Raw genomic sequence first — 15,197 nt, 5'->3', positions numbered from 1 at the left:
GGAGGAAATGAACTAATTGTGTTGGTCAGGTTAATTTGATTAGAGCAGAGGGGACATGGTAGCATCAGCTAATGGGGAGAAGGAGGAATTAGATTTATTCCTAGAGTAGTTGAGTTGCAATCTTTCCTCAAATCAGGATAACTTCTCCTGGGGAAAAAAGATGCCTACAGTGGGAGAAGTTACATAATTACACTAAACAAAATCAGTTTTACTGACAGAAGCAGTCAGTCAGTTGTCCTCTGCCTGAAAAACTCTGTTGAACCAATACTTTTGCTGTAAGTGATGTACAAGGCTTCTGCTAATCAGCATTACTAATCAGCTCCAGCAGAGACTGCCTGAACATACAGCATATGCCGGAGTGGGGCTCTAGTGCTCATTATGTCTGTAGCTGTAAATGTCATACGGGGACACTAGTATTTGAAGGAAAAGCAGAAATACCATCATGTGTGCTGTGTCAAAGAGGTGTTAATAACAACCACAGACATCTCATTGTATCTTATCCAAACATTTTTAGCCTCGCTTCCTGAGCAGGTTGTTTAATGTGACTGTGCTGTCTGTCTTGAACCCTCCACTCTAATATTATTTGAAACTGATGGCTTGTTTTAGTCACAGTTGAGAGAAAGACTGAGGTGTCAAATACATTGAGTTTCTACGTGTTTTGTGAAAACAGGTGGTCAAGTGAAGGAGACCTCTGCATTAGTTCTTTCCAAGTAAAGCAGCAGCTTTTGAATACACTGTTCTACCCCAGGGACTCCACACAAGAGGACTTGGGAAGAGGCAAGGGATCCAGCTGTGAAAAAAGTTATCAGACAGACCTTGTAAGACACAGGGTAATCCCAAGTGTAAGGAAAAAAAAAAACTGCAGGAAACTGAGCTGTGTCACTACTGCTAGTCAAGGACTACTCATTCTCAGTGTGACTGCTGCTCACAGTTATTATTCATGGTCTGACTGTGGTTTGCCTTGGCTGTGCTAATTCTGGGCTGAATCACACCTGCCAAGTCAGCATCCCTCCTGGCTGTCAGCAGGAGCTGGCTTGCGCTCCTCCAGGCAGCCAGTGCTGGCCCATTCTGTTGTGGGGAGAATGGGAGCTGTCTGGAGCAAGCACACAGTACTTCTGTGGTCTGGTGTTTTCTGTCTGAGCTTGAGGCCATGGTTTTCAGATGACCATGGCTTTTACATGCCCAGTGTCTCAAAGCTGGTCTTCCGCCTTTGTTTCTTGAGAAGTGCTAAGTATCCTTTGACTGCTCTCTGAACTCTTTGTCATAGATGCCCAAGTTAATGTATGCTTGTTCAGCGCTTGTCCAAGAATACTGATATTTAGTGCTCTGGTTTTTAGGGAATGAGAAATGGCTGATTGGTAAAATAAATAAAATTTAAAAAGGGTCTCAGATGAGGGAATAATTACTAAATTTACTGCATCCTGAGCGTGTACCTCTGGCATGGTACAAATCCAGACTTTTTCCCCTCTCTTTTCTCCAGGCTGTCAGCGCTCCATAGGCTTGTCCAATGGGAAAGCCAAGGTGTGCAGCTACAGTGGATGGTATTACTGCAGCACCTGCCATGTGGATGACAGCTTCCTCATCCCTGCACGGCTGGTTCATAACTGGGACACTTCCAAATACAAGGTAATCTCCCTGCAAGTTGGCTTGCTAGCAAGTGAACTGAATTGCTCTATAGATAGAGGCACAGACATTACAACAGGTTGAAGGTTACGGGCATTGACTGCTAATACTATCTTCTTTGTCCCTCTTGTCAGAATGAGCCACACTCTCTCATCAAAACGGATGTTTTCATCACAGTTTCCTTAGCCAGGCCTAAGGCCTCCACAGGAGCAGCCATGCTCCTCTTTCTTGGTGGCATCTTTTCCATCATTGCTTATCTGGTTGTTCAAGAGACAGGGAGGGACACAGCACTGAAATCTCTCCTTTAGCCCTCATCTCTGAAGTTCTTGCCCCTTGAGGAGTAACCATTTCGTGAACACTAGGGCTGTGGATTGTCACTGCTTGGTGATGAACGCTAAACTGTGAAAATGCTCCCAGGAAGCTGGCATACACAGACATGGTGTTTGCAAGGCTCAGTATGTCCTGTCTCTTGGCACGAATATTTCGAGGACACTAGGAGGACACTGCTATAGCACTTGTTTGGACCAGATAGCCGAAAGTAACATAAAGAGAAAATTCTACAGTAGTTCACTTGCCACACAAGCAGCTTTTCTAAAACTTCGTAATCTGCTATTTGCTGCTTCCCCGGTGGCTGGTTGCTAGATAGGGGCAACTGATTACATGCCTCAAAGTATTATGCCAGCAAACACTGTAGCAGTGTTGTTTTGCTGTCTCGGGGAGCATATGCTGAAACAATAACAAACTCTTAAGAAACCCAGACCATGCTAGAGCTTCAGACCTAGCAGCCACTGTTAGGAGAGGCTGTTTGATGTTTTGTGTCAGGAATATTATTATTATGGTCTATTTGAAAAGGAAAAAAATAACCAGTAAATGCCCTATTAGAGGAAAAGCAGCTCTCCTGAAGAAGAAAATTTGTCAGATGGGGAGATTATTAAAAGGTAGCCAGAGCCTGCCATCAGGAAAATGATAGTTTTGTGCCATGAAATGCAAGATTTTTCAGAGTTACAAAGCTCCTATATGTGGAGACAAAAACCCCTCCCTTTCCTAGAAGCTAGGAATAAATATTTAAGAGTTCTTTCTTTGGATGCTTTTACCAAAGACTACACTTACTAGCCTACAGTAGTATCGGTAGCCCTGATATGCGGCGATGGTAAGGCAAAGACCTCATATCAAGCTTTCAGTAATACTGCCAAGAAAATAAACAGTTCTGTTTTCTAAACCTACAGGGTAAAAACTACGCTCTATGATCTGTTTCCTGTGGTGCTGGTATAGGCAGCTGAGGCACAAAAGGGAATGGGGCTTTCAAGTTTAAGCATTCATTGAAAACTTAATCTAGTGTAATCTCAATTATCAATTATCAAAAAGTTATCAACTTGCACTTTTTGTAGGCAGGCAGAACAGCTGTGAGGTGACTTGGGAGCACAAGCAAATTCTGTGCAGGTACTTTACCAGTCTCTATGCCAAAGTGCTCAGAGAGGTGGATTTAAGAAAGGAACACCATCCCTTAGGGAGGAAAATGCTACAGCATCTCCAACTAGGGAGGGAAGGTGAAGAGGACGTCATGTGCCACAGTGGCAGTGTGACAACCAAGCTGAGATCACTGGTTGGATCTCCTGAACTCAGTCCCATCCATGTATAGCACTAAAATAACAGGTAGTTCTTGTTGCTTTTGTGAAATCTTTGGGTTTTTCCTCTTCCCGTTCAATTCTGCATATATTTGCTTTTATTTCTGTCCCTGCTATACCTCCATGGGAACTAAGCAGTACTTTTCTGAGGTAGAGCACATGTTGCCTGCACTCTCCTCCACATATCCTTTCTTCATTCAGAGATAAGGTCTCATGTTTATTTCTTCTGTGTGGTCTAAAAGGCAGCTTAGTGCTGGCTGATGCACTCAGCAATTATAATGAAATGGCATGATTCCTTAGTAGTGTATTGATTAAATGTGCTGATTTGGCAAAGACAGATACCTTGTCCCACTTCCTTGAGGTGATCTTGGTACTAATAATTTTCTTCGGGCTCTGTTTTAAAGGAAGATCACTTAATTTGTCAGCATTTCACCTCCTATAATTGGCCAGTGTGCCCACACAAAACTGTGCAGCAACATCCCAAAATGAAGCTGAACAACACAGCTTCTCCTAAATGCACAGCCCTGCCCCTCACAGGTAGCCAGCAATGCCTGAAAGTGGAGCTCTTGCGGTGGGTGACCTGCTCCTGGCTGGACTCCTGGCATACCCCAGAGGGGTCCTGCAGGAAATAAGCACATACCACATTTGATGGTCAGAACTGAAACGGGGCTTCAGTCTCCAAAAGCTTCTGTGTTTCACACAGTCTGAAATGTGCCTGTCAGTCCACCAAATGGAAGCAAAGTGAACGAAGAGTTTGAAAACCTGCACTCCTTCCCTCTGCCACCTTTTCCCCACCTCTTCAGGGGTTTCTGGGGTCTGTCCTATCTGTCTCTAGCAAAGCAAGCACCAATAGGTACTCTAGGACATGAGCTTTTACAATGACACAGTGTAATTGGGTGTGTTTCTCTTATGTTTCGTGGACTAGTAGACATCTGAGCAGCCACTGTAAAGTAAACTGTTGCATCAGTTAAGTTTTGCAAATAGAGAGGTTCTCGTCTGCTTTTGGCAAGACAGGTCATGAAAAAACAAAAGCAGTAGAAGTCTGTAGAGCTATGTCTTCCCATACCCAGGATCTTGAAAAACAACAGTGTACTTAACACCTGAAAGCACATGGGTAGGAAAAGAAAAAATCCACTTGACTGCAATAAAAGCTCTTTGAAAGGACTTGGCAGTTAGGCATATTTTTTCTGTCATGACCAAAGCAGCAGTTCAGTCCCCAGGTCCACTTTTTTTTCCCTGTCTCCCTACTGTTTTCATATTTGTGTTTTTCACATGTTTGTGTGAAGGGAAAAGAAAAGAGGTAATCTTGTGAACATCTTTTCTTCCTTTTACTTAGGCCAACTGTTTTCCCCCTTTGCGCGCAAAAACCAGTAAGTATTGCAGTTTGGTTCAGGTGGCTTCCAGCCTGCACAAAATGCCAGACAAACACAGCAGGAAATGAACTCCATGTGCCAGAAGGCTTCAAGGGAGGCTGACTTCTGGTAAACTGAATTCTGAACTGTAAGTTTGCAGCCTCTAGAAAAGAAAGGTCTGGAAATGTTAGCATCCATCCTTGTATGACATTTAAAGCTAAAACCCTGTTGCAGTTTGCATCTTCTCACTCCTTCTGGCTTATTTTATAAGATTGTATAGTCTGCCCAGTAAAACTGGGGGACTGTGAGTATGCTAGTACATGTACTAGAATATTGGCTGGTAGCAAGCTGAATAATTATAACTGCTTGACCCTTCCCCTTATAAGACTGCATTTCAGCTTCTTGTAACTTTGCTGTGGTTGACAATGTGGGTTAATGTTTTACATGACTTGTGTGCCTGTGTCAGGCATGCAGAGTGAACTGACACCTACCTGTCAGCCAGTAATGTTGGGCAAAGCTATTTTTCCTGCATTCAACGCTCCACAGGTACATTGTATTGTCAAGGAGAGAGAAAGGTTTGCTTTGCTCCTCTCTCCTCAAAGGCTGCATTCAGACCATGCAGCACCAGAGCCGCACATTAATACTTCGTCATTATAGGGCACATGTATTACAGAGTCAGTCAGGTGACCTCAGTTCTGGCATTTTTTTGTTTCTGTACTCTTAATGTTGCAGCCTCAGGTACAAGTGTGCAGGGGTGTGGGTGTAGTCCTTAGATAGTAATTGCCCTCTGGTTCCCAAGACAGTAGGGCAGGTGGATGAGGAGCCCATCACTTCAGCAGAGGTTTAAAGCAAGGAAATAAGGCTACAAAGACATCACTGGGCACCAGATCCTCCTGGTGGGAGATGCTCGTCTCTGTACCAAGCAGTCATGTGCCTCCTAGGGAATCACTGAATAGATGGCTTGATTTGTCCATTGGTGGAAGAGGAATAATATCTACTGTAGATACAGCAGTTGTCAGGGGATTGCTGAGATATTAGAGGCAAAAAGCATAATGATTGTAAAAGCAGGTTGTTTAACTGTAGTCTCTTCGGTGCACTGCAGTTAAGCATGTCTAATAAAACATCAACTTTGCTAGTGTTAGAAAACTTGACATACTTGGGGTTTGTAAAATTTTGTCATACAAAATCCAAGTTGCCTGTGGTGTTCCTTATGCAGCATGTTACCTGTGCTTCCATTCAGACAGCACAATTCCTTGTATGTGTATTACTTAAAAAAAAAAAAAAGGGGGGGGGGGGAGTGTGGGGAGGAAAAAAGAAATGAGTGGGATGTTTAATACAAATAGGTGAGATATTTAATACAGCTGCAGGGTCTGGGAAACTACGGTCTGCTGTATTTAAAATTACACATTTTATTATCTGTGTAGTTATTGGTGGGAAGGCTGGCCTTGGCATTATTTCTTTTATTTTTGTTATGCATTGTGAACAGGTTACATGTGGGGCAAGCTTTCCCTGTAAGCAGCTAGTGACTCCTGTAGCTAGTAACTTTTTCTGGTTTTGGAAGTGGTGCTACTTATAAGGATGCATATTGCTTTTACCTACTTCCTACCTTACAGCACCAGAAGGGAAATAACATCCTAAATCTGAAGAGGCTATGGTAAGCCCTTTCTCCTTTTGTTAGCTTAAATCATCCTCCCTCAACTCAGTGTAAACAGTGATTTAAAAAGGTCCAGGAGGACTAATTGAATTGTGGAACAAATAGTATTTCTATAACACAGTTTCAAGTGATTTGCAGCTCATTTCAGATAATCCCATCTTCTCTTTTCCAGCTGTGATAAAATGCAGAAATAAGGAACGAGAGGGAATTTTGCCTTCTCACCTCAGAAACAGGAGCATCTTTTCTAGTGGGAACAAAAGTCCCATTAATTTATCAAGATTACAGTAGCTCTTTGCAGGTGGAGATAGAACAGAGCACTATCATGAAAAAGGCATAAGAAAAATTTCTTGCAGATGAAACACTGGGAGTAATACCAGTAAAATTCAACTTTATTTATCTGTATTTATAAAAAAAACTTCGACTTGATAGATATGCTTCTCATTACTTTCTTTTTACACATTTTTAACCATACTGGCTGAGCATGAAACAAATGGGAGTAGTACTTTACACTGGACTTCTATACCCTGGGATAGTACAATGTGATGGGGTTTGCAGTGTGTATGTTTCCTCTTCTGATGTTGTGCTTTTGCATTTACTAATCACTTGCTGCTTGCCAAGCAGCAAACAAACAGAAAAATATTAACAGGAAGAAACTTGGTAATCAGTTTTTAGACTTGAAAGACATCTAGTAAGCTCTGTTACCCTGCAGTGAAAACATGTGTGGCTGCAAATACTGCTGTACTTTGGGTAAATAAGCAATTATCTCCTACACTCAACTCTGATGGGCTTGATGAAGTTTGACTTGGCTATAAGCAGAGAGTTGGATCTCTCTCAGCTCTGTCTTCATTTGTAATTGTTAACAGAGTAAGTTTTCAGATGCAGAGAATAGCTGACAGATCACAGAGGGGAAGATCTGCTTAAAAAGAGTTGGGAGGAAAGCCTAGTCAAACTGGTTGCTTTATTTTTCAGGTATCAAAGCAAGCCAAAGAGTTCCTGGAATATGTTTATGAGGAGCCATTGATTGATATCCAGCAGGAAAATCCCATGTTGTACAAGCATGTTGAACCTCTGGCAACCGTTGTCCGCCTGAGACAGCAGCTGAAATCTCTCCGAGCCTATTTGTTCAGCTGCAGAGCAGCAGTGGCTGAAGATCTGCGTAGAAGGTAAGAACCACAGACAATGTACAGCACAGGGATGTAGTTTCCTTGTCATGTTGCTCTCCTCTTGTTTTCTTTTTCCTCACAAGCTAGTTCTGAAGGTGTTACCCATTTAGAAAGATGTTGTGCTTGTATCTGAATTCCCTGGGTTATCTGCTGCCAAAGAAAATGGTTTTATAGGGTCTGAATATGTGAAATTGTTCTTGACAACTATTAGCCCAGGGGTCACACATTGTGGTGAGCATCTTTTACTCTTCCTCAGGCTTCCTGGCTGTGCATGAGTATTTTCAGTCAGGTGTGATACCTTGTGCTCCCTGCCATGGCATTGCAGTCTAGTAGCCACTGCTGAGAGCTTTGAAACACCTCACAGTATGGCAAAGCATGAGAGAGGCCAGCGTCAACTGCCTGTCCAGCGCTTCTGCCCTCTTCTGTGATACGATCTCACACAAAGGCAGAGGCCAGATGTAGTCCTGTGGCACATGACCCATCATATGATTTATGTGACACCAGAGCAGTTGTGCTCTTGCTCAGCCCCTGTCTTTTCCATCCATGACATGGCTACGCTGAGTGTTTTGTTTGTCGGAAAACACACGGTCACAGCTCAGCAGAAGGTGTTTCATACTGAGTTTTCTGTGGTGGAAACAGTAGTTTTATAAAAAGTGAACTTAATTTTAGACTTGCTGCATCTTAGTCCATTGAGCTGCTGCTGCATTTTTCTTAAAAGCTGAAAATGAACAATCTTCTTAAAACCATCAAGCTACAGTTGTGACCTTAAAAAAGCCAAGTTACTTTTGTTGTGCATCTCCAGAAGAGATGGGGAGGTGTCTCTGCCCATGCCCTACTGTGAGGTGAGTGGCTCCAGGCACATGCAGCTGATCTGATGGTAAATGCATGTGTAAGCATTTGTATATCCCAAGTTTGTAAGGAAGACAAGACTGCAAATATGAAAACCACTGCTTTGAAATTATGAGCTGCCAAAGGGCAAGAAAGCAGATGACATCAGTGACCATATTTTGAGCATGGTGTTTTAGAGGTGGGGGACCTGAATTCTCTGGGAGGAAGAAGAGGCTTTTATCCGAGGTAAGGAGTGAGGCGGTGTGCTATTTGGTATGTGACCTATGTCATTGCTTTGATGAACTACCTAGAACAACTAAGAGAAGGACACAGCAACATGTTTCTGGAGAGCACTACTGAGTTCTTGTGTCAGACCCACTGTGTTAATATGTGTTTGTGCCTTACTGATCAATTCCTATTATTTGATAGGGCAGCTTACAACATTTTAAAAATTAGAATGATTCTTCTTTTATTCTAGAAGATGGTATTACCTTGCAGAACTGTTTTGCTATTCAGTTATAGTAACTTTCCTGTGCCATCCTCTTCAACTGCAGTAAACCTGAAAGGAGAACAAGATTTGTGAAGGCTATCGTTCAGAAAAAATGTCAGAAAGGAAATTATGCTTTCTGATTAATGCTGAAGAAAAGAATGCCCTGGTTAAAATAGACAGGAGGAGGCATGAGATTGAATGGACTTGGGTAAGAGAGTGAAAGAAGAGAGATTACAGGAGGCCTAAGCAGAGAAATCAATGGACTAGACACAAAGGGCTGAGGGATAGCCAGAAGGAGGAGATTCAAAGAGGGAAGGGATCTTAGGAAATTAACAGTTAATGAAGAAACCAGGACAAAGGGGGAGCCCCAAAACCTGCCTCCAAAAAGGAGAGATGACAAGTGCTGAGGAATTGGAGAGAAGAGAGAATGGACAAAAATTAGCACAGAAATGTGTGCATGGTCTTTTCTTTGGGCGGGGAGGAAAGAAAAAACTCCCTGTATCAAAATGAAACTGGGAAATACTCTAAATTCTTATCTACGGGTTCCTTCACACTGTCTCCAATTAAAGCTCTCTGTGGTGCAGGGGAGGACCCCAGCCCAAGAAGGGTTTGCTTTTGTACCAAGTAAGCATCTTCAGTTTGATAGAACTTGTTAAAAGTGCTGTAAAAGCCACTGAAGTAATGTACAAAACACACCTTATAGTCCAGCTCCTTCTTGGTCTCTGAAGTCTCTGTTGGGGTGGGTTTGGTGCTCATTTAGTCCCTCAGATCTCCCCTAACTGGTTTGCAGAGATGGAAAGCAAGAATTCTTTTCCCAGGAGGAGTTACTCCTTGCTCAAAACTGGTTCCAATGGCTTTGCTTTCTGCATGTTATATCACAGTGTGCAGACATTCACTATCAATGTGATGGCTTTATAGAGCACAGCTGAAAAGTAAACAGAGAAAATATGTGATTTAAATTTCCCTTTGGCTCATCACATGAGTAAGTTGCAAGAAAAGGAGGAGTTTAAACAATATGGTGAGACAGCACTCCTAAATTTAGTACTGTTTCCTAGTTAGAAATGAAAGACTGGGGGAGAGAATCCAGTTATCTGTCCTGCTCTAAAGACATTCTTTTTCTGCTTGGTCTTCACCTTAGTATGTGAATGACTATTAATCACAAGAAAGTGAACACAGCATCTTGAAGACCTGTCAGACCCGTATAAACAGACTGAAACAACTGTTACTATTGCTGTCTAGGGAGAACTAAAAACAGACTGATTAATTGTATTGGCACCTTGCTGCCTTTGGGACACTGATAGAGCCTGCCTTATTAGGGAAAAGCAGATCACTCTGAGGTTTCTTTTATTAATACTATTTGCATTATCATCTTTAAATCTATACCTTGCTCTTGAACCCACGTTATAAAATGAAGATGACAATGAAGTTGGAAACTCTTGGTGTCCTCTGGGAAGACAAAACTGTTTACAGTGCTTACAAGTCACTTTTTCTGAAGAATTCCAGATGGCTATAAACCAGGTTAGCTCAGGATCCAGTTGGCTTAAATGTGGAAATGTTATTTATAATGCTTGGTGTGCATAGATAGGTACTTCGGGAACTTTGAAACTTGGCATCTAGCAGAGAACTCAGGGCTGAACCACACCGTGAACTTTGAAGAAGCAAGTGACTAAGTAGAAAGAAAGGAAGAAAGAAAGGAAGAAAGGAAAAGAAGCAGAAGAAATCTTGAAAGTAGCTAGAAGGCTCACAATAAAAGTGGTCTTCATCAGTTATAATGACTTGTTCTCACCTCTTGCTCCACTGGCTTCTAAGCTCTTTTTATATTTGCAAGGGAAAAAAATAAAGGAACTTGGACTTGGCTGGGAGGAGGAATAAGGCCCTCCACCGGTGCACATCAGCAGCGTTCCTCTGAGATTAGCCAGCTGAGACTCTGAGCCTGTTGCTGAACTCCCTGTTTTACAAGGGATGTTGTTATGCCTAGTTTGCTGTGGCTGTCACTTCAGTATTGCAACAGACATAATTTGCCTCAAATGTCTTTACCCAACAAGTTCTCGCTTGTTTTGGTTGCCTTGCTTGTGTGGATGCTATTCAGGCAGAAATGTACAAGAGCGAAACCTAGAGACAACACAGAATTAGTGCAAGTGGAGCTGTACAGATCCCACCACCACCTGCAGATTGTGGGATGAGGAATGATGAATGAATGGCACAGGTAAACAAGAGGGAGTCAATAAATTGATAGCTGGGAAAGAGCAAGAATTTCCCAAGTCCATTAAATAATGAGGTTATTCTGTGAAGCTATGCTGAATGATGCAAATTTTATTCCGGTTTTGTTTTTCTCCTTTTATCTCTAGACATAAGACACACTAACAGTGTGTCTGTGTGCCACAGCCTCTTTTCCTCTGTTCTTGTCATGGCTGAAGTCTCTTCAGGTCAAGGAACTGTCAGAATGACTTTTTTGGGAAGTCTTCAGGCACCTTCATGTCTACTGTAGGGTAGGCTAACCCAGGTCAACCTTGGAGCGAGCTCTGGGCTCTCTGCTCTCTCAGCTATACATGTAAACTTGCAGTTCGGGTGTTGCTAGCCCAGATATTTTAGGCAGATGGCATTGACACAAGGTAAATGTTCTGCAGCACATTCCCGTATGCAGTGCTCGTTGCAGTGCCCTTGCTCTTTAAGTAAATCTTCTGAACGGTAGTGAGAAACTCTATGGAAAAATTTCCCTCATTACTCATATCTGTCAGATACTATTTGTCTATCAGCTCCAGAACAGCAATACATCAGCTTTACCCTAGCAAAACTCCAGTGCTGGATGTGTTACTTAGCATCTTACAGGAAGACCAAATTAGAGCTTGCTGTTGCAGCAGGCGGTTAAAGGTACACCTCCAGTGCTGGAGATGGTCTTGGCTGAGCCTGCCGGTCTGTCAGCATGATGTGAAACAAGCCCAAGTTCAGTTATGCTGAACAATAGAGTCCTGTCACTTCTTACAGTGAGGCCTTAGACACATCACTTCTGACACAGGAGTAGATTACTTTCAAAATATTTGTGTGGCAATTGGGGAACCTGTCTAAACACATCACAGGAATCTTGATTGATCTTATGCAATCACTATACCACCAAATACCTCACGTATGTGAAGCTGGGGCTATGTCATCTTTCAGATCAAGGACAACAGAAGGTCATTAAGTCATGTCCACACTGTCAAAGACGACTGTTTTCTCCATTTTCTTCACAATGGGTAGGCCATTTGGAGAGTGGAAAATCCCAAAGCAGAAGAAAGACACAACTTGTGAAAGCAATAGACTGCAAAAATAAAGTTTGAGCAGGGAAGGAACAGAAGGATGTGGTTTCATAGCACTCAGGGTTCTGAGTTAACAGCAAGACCTGCATAAGAAGAAAATTTGTTGCAGGGGTGATTGGAAAGAGAGCAAGAGAGAAACTCATTCAAAGTGGATATCTGGATATCCTGAGAGGATCCAGTGTTAAGACCAAAAAACACCTCAAAGGGAGGAAAGGTGAGAAAATAGATGCAGAGAAGGATGTATGAGCCATTTGTTGTTTTATATAGATCCTGCATGCATGTAGTCATTGCAGTAGCTGAAATAAAGCATGCCTGTTGATGGGACTCTTACAGACCAGCTGTTTACTTCAACTCTTGTGTCTTTTTGAAGAAGTAACTGTGCATGCAGGGTCCCTACAAATTAACATCTGAAAAAGCATTTGGCTAAAACTGTAGGGGATGGAGTTAAGGTGAACTTTGAGTTTTTGTTTCAGTGAGGGGTAACAAACAGATCTGGAGCACCAGAGTGGCCAGGGTGGAGGCAGTACTGCTCTCTGTTCAAGCCAAGGGAAGGTTAAAAGCACAAGCCAGTGCTCTACCATCGTAAGCATCCAGCTGAGGAGCATGCCAGCATATATATGATGTTTTCCAGAGAACAGATGGGTCTTTCAGTTCATGTTAGCATTTTCCAGTCTAGGGATGCACACCTGCATCTCCTTGTCACGTAGATCAGTAATAATAGACAGCTTTCAAAATGGTAGTTTCCATTCACCTTTTGAGACTAAAAACATAATGATTTAAAAAGAAGTTCCTATCAGATGTGGCTATTGTGGTAAATATGACTTGTGTCATTTTTATCCCTGTGTTTTTATATCCAAACTTCCAGCAGCAAACTGCAAGGATTCAAAAGTGCCTGACAAGAACAGAGAGCATTTTCTTATTCTTCAAGTTAGTTAGGGGATCGAAGCTATTTTAGTTTCAAAATGAAACTGTGTGCCTCTAATTCTGTGTATCCTGCTTTTAGTAACAGCAGTACTTGATTTCTGAGTTTGATCTGTAGTGATTCTTGTCTTTCACAATGTTACCATAACCTTGCTCAAGTAGCCACAGAGGAGCGAGAGTTAGTGTACTGCATTTTAGTTGAAAGTTTATATACTGGTTCAGGATTGCTGATGGATGATAAGAGTAACTGTTTTAACATAGGGATGCTCATGGGGAATTTCATAACAACATGAAACAATACCTTACCTGGACATGCTTGCTAATAAATCTAGCACTTAGTGTGGGCTGAAGATATTTAGGAATGGCTGCTCCCAGAACATAACCAGAAGAGTGTTCATACCTCACAAATGCAAAATGGTTCACAAACACTTTTTAGCCAAATACATAGAATTAGAAAAAAATCATTGATCTGGTATAATACCACAATAAATAAATAAATAAACAGTGTTTTGTTTTATTTTAAATTAATTAATTTATTATTACCTCTTGACTTTCAAATCACCAGGTTTCCCAGGGCCCCACTTCCCTGAGTAACTTTTTTTGGCTGGAAAGTCGGGGTTCTCCTCTCCCAAAATACTTCCAGGAGCTGAGATTTCCCAGGAAATACAAAGTCAAAAGCCTGAATAAAACTGCAAGAATTAGCAACACTGGAAAAAAATCTTACCTTTTCCCTTCACCTCTGATGCTGTTCTCTACCTGAAATTAACAGATTCCATGTCAAATGAATTGCAAGAGAAAACCTAGCGAGAGATGTTATTTACCCTGCCACATGTATTTGGGATAACTGGCCATTCACCAATATCCGTCTGTACTTTTTAAATCAAATCGTAACTCTGAAAAATTTGAGCTCCTGTCAGTGAGGTCAGGGTGCAGCTGGTGGTGGTGCACGCTGCAGGGACTTCAGAGGTCCTCTTGCCCCTTGTCTAGGGGGAAAAAAAAATGGGACCAGCAGTAATCAGCATGTGCTTGCCTGTCAGCTGCTTTAGTTTGCAGCCTGGTGCAGTAGCTTAAAAGTAAATTGGTGGTGGCATAAGTTGCAGTGCCAGGGTATGAACTGTGTTGGCTGAGGACATGGACTTGGTACCTGGAGTGCTGTGCCAGCTGTGGGTGTAGCAGCTTCCTGCAGAGGGGTGGAGGGGACGGCTCAGTGTGGCTGCGTGCTAGACTGGTGTATCTGCGTCGGCCCTGAGTCAGAGGCCTGGTGAAACAAGACACTCCTAGCTGGCACATGAAATCGTGGTGCCAGCTCCCCCTCCCCTCCCCGCTCCCATCCTAGGTTTCAACAGGCTTTTTGGTACAAAAGAGAGTTGGTTGTGCCCACCTGCCAGCTAACTTGATTTCTTTTGATTGCGCTGTAAAAAGAAGAGCTCGCTCTGCTTATCACGTTTGTAGTTTGGTTATAGTGTCAGGCTTGGGCAGATTAATTAGTTGTAGCTTTAGCAGAGCTGTCAAGGTATTTAACCCGTTGGAGAAAAATTACCTAAACTGATGATAAACAGGCTTTAAATGCAGAGCAATTACTTAGTGCTAACAAAGCACCATGACTACACACTTTGTCCAAATGCAAAAAGCAAAGTCTTATCAGTGTTCCTGTTTGCAGGAGGACACTAGGAGATAACCTTTGTTTGTGCAAATACTCACCTGATAAGATCATCTGAAAGGGAACGGATGAAATTTTTGGTTCTATATTGCCTGAAGGTTATGCTTCAAATTACAAACTATCAGACAAAAAAGAATAATAATCACAAACTGAGAAGGCTCAATTTTCTCTTTTAGTTGGACCAGAAGTCTCCGATCATGGGTTTCTTTCCTGCTTGGATTACTTTTATTTCTAGCTCGTAACAATAAAGCAATTTAGAGACCTTTAACCAATAGGACTTTGGATTTCATTGTTCACAGAACTGGCAAAGCTAGAGGGCTGGTTAGCATTGAACTTGGTTCGTTCATTGTAGGCTTAACTCTGACTGGTAGCCAGGGTTTACAGCACAGCAATCCTGTGACTCACAACTGTTCTGTTTTGCATCGATGGTGAAACTGGTCCGGGAGTTTCCAAACTGTGAAAGCTTAGGAGGTGCTTTTAGTGGGATGTGCACTCGATACCACTTCCCTCTCAAGGGTCACAGGTCACATTCTGAAGGAGCAGAGGTTTGAGTTTTTGTTGTGATGAGTCTTAACATCTTGCGTA

At 42.3% G+C, this 15,197-nt stretch overlaps 1 protein-coding gene across 2 annotated transcripts in view; it reads left to right on the top strand.

Moving 5' to 3' along the window:
• Positions 1-15,197, top strand: part of PLEKHM3 (pleckstrin homology domain containing M3) — a 137,048-nt gene that overhangs the window by 47,562 nt on the left and 74,289 nt on the right. For both annotated transcript variants that reach the window (XM_074829388.1, XM_074829389.1), the window contains 2 exons: positions 1,481-1,626; positions 7,224-7,417. In XM_074829388.1, the coding sequence (XP_074685489.1) occupies positions 1,481-1,626; positions 7,224-7,417 (340 nt within the window). The remainder of the gene's footprint in view (positions 1-1,480; positions 1,627-7,223; positions 7,418-15,197) is intronic.

Source organism: Strix aluco, chromosome 6 (assembly GCF_031877795.1).
Source record: "Strix aluco isolate bStrAlu1 chromosome 6, bStrAlu1.hap1, whole genome shotgun sequence".
Taxonomy (NCBI): domain Eukaryota; kingdom Metazoa; phylum Chordata; class Aves; order Strigiformes; family Strigidae; genus Strix; species Strix aluco.
This window is presented reverse-complemented; position numbering and strand designations above follow the sequence as displayed.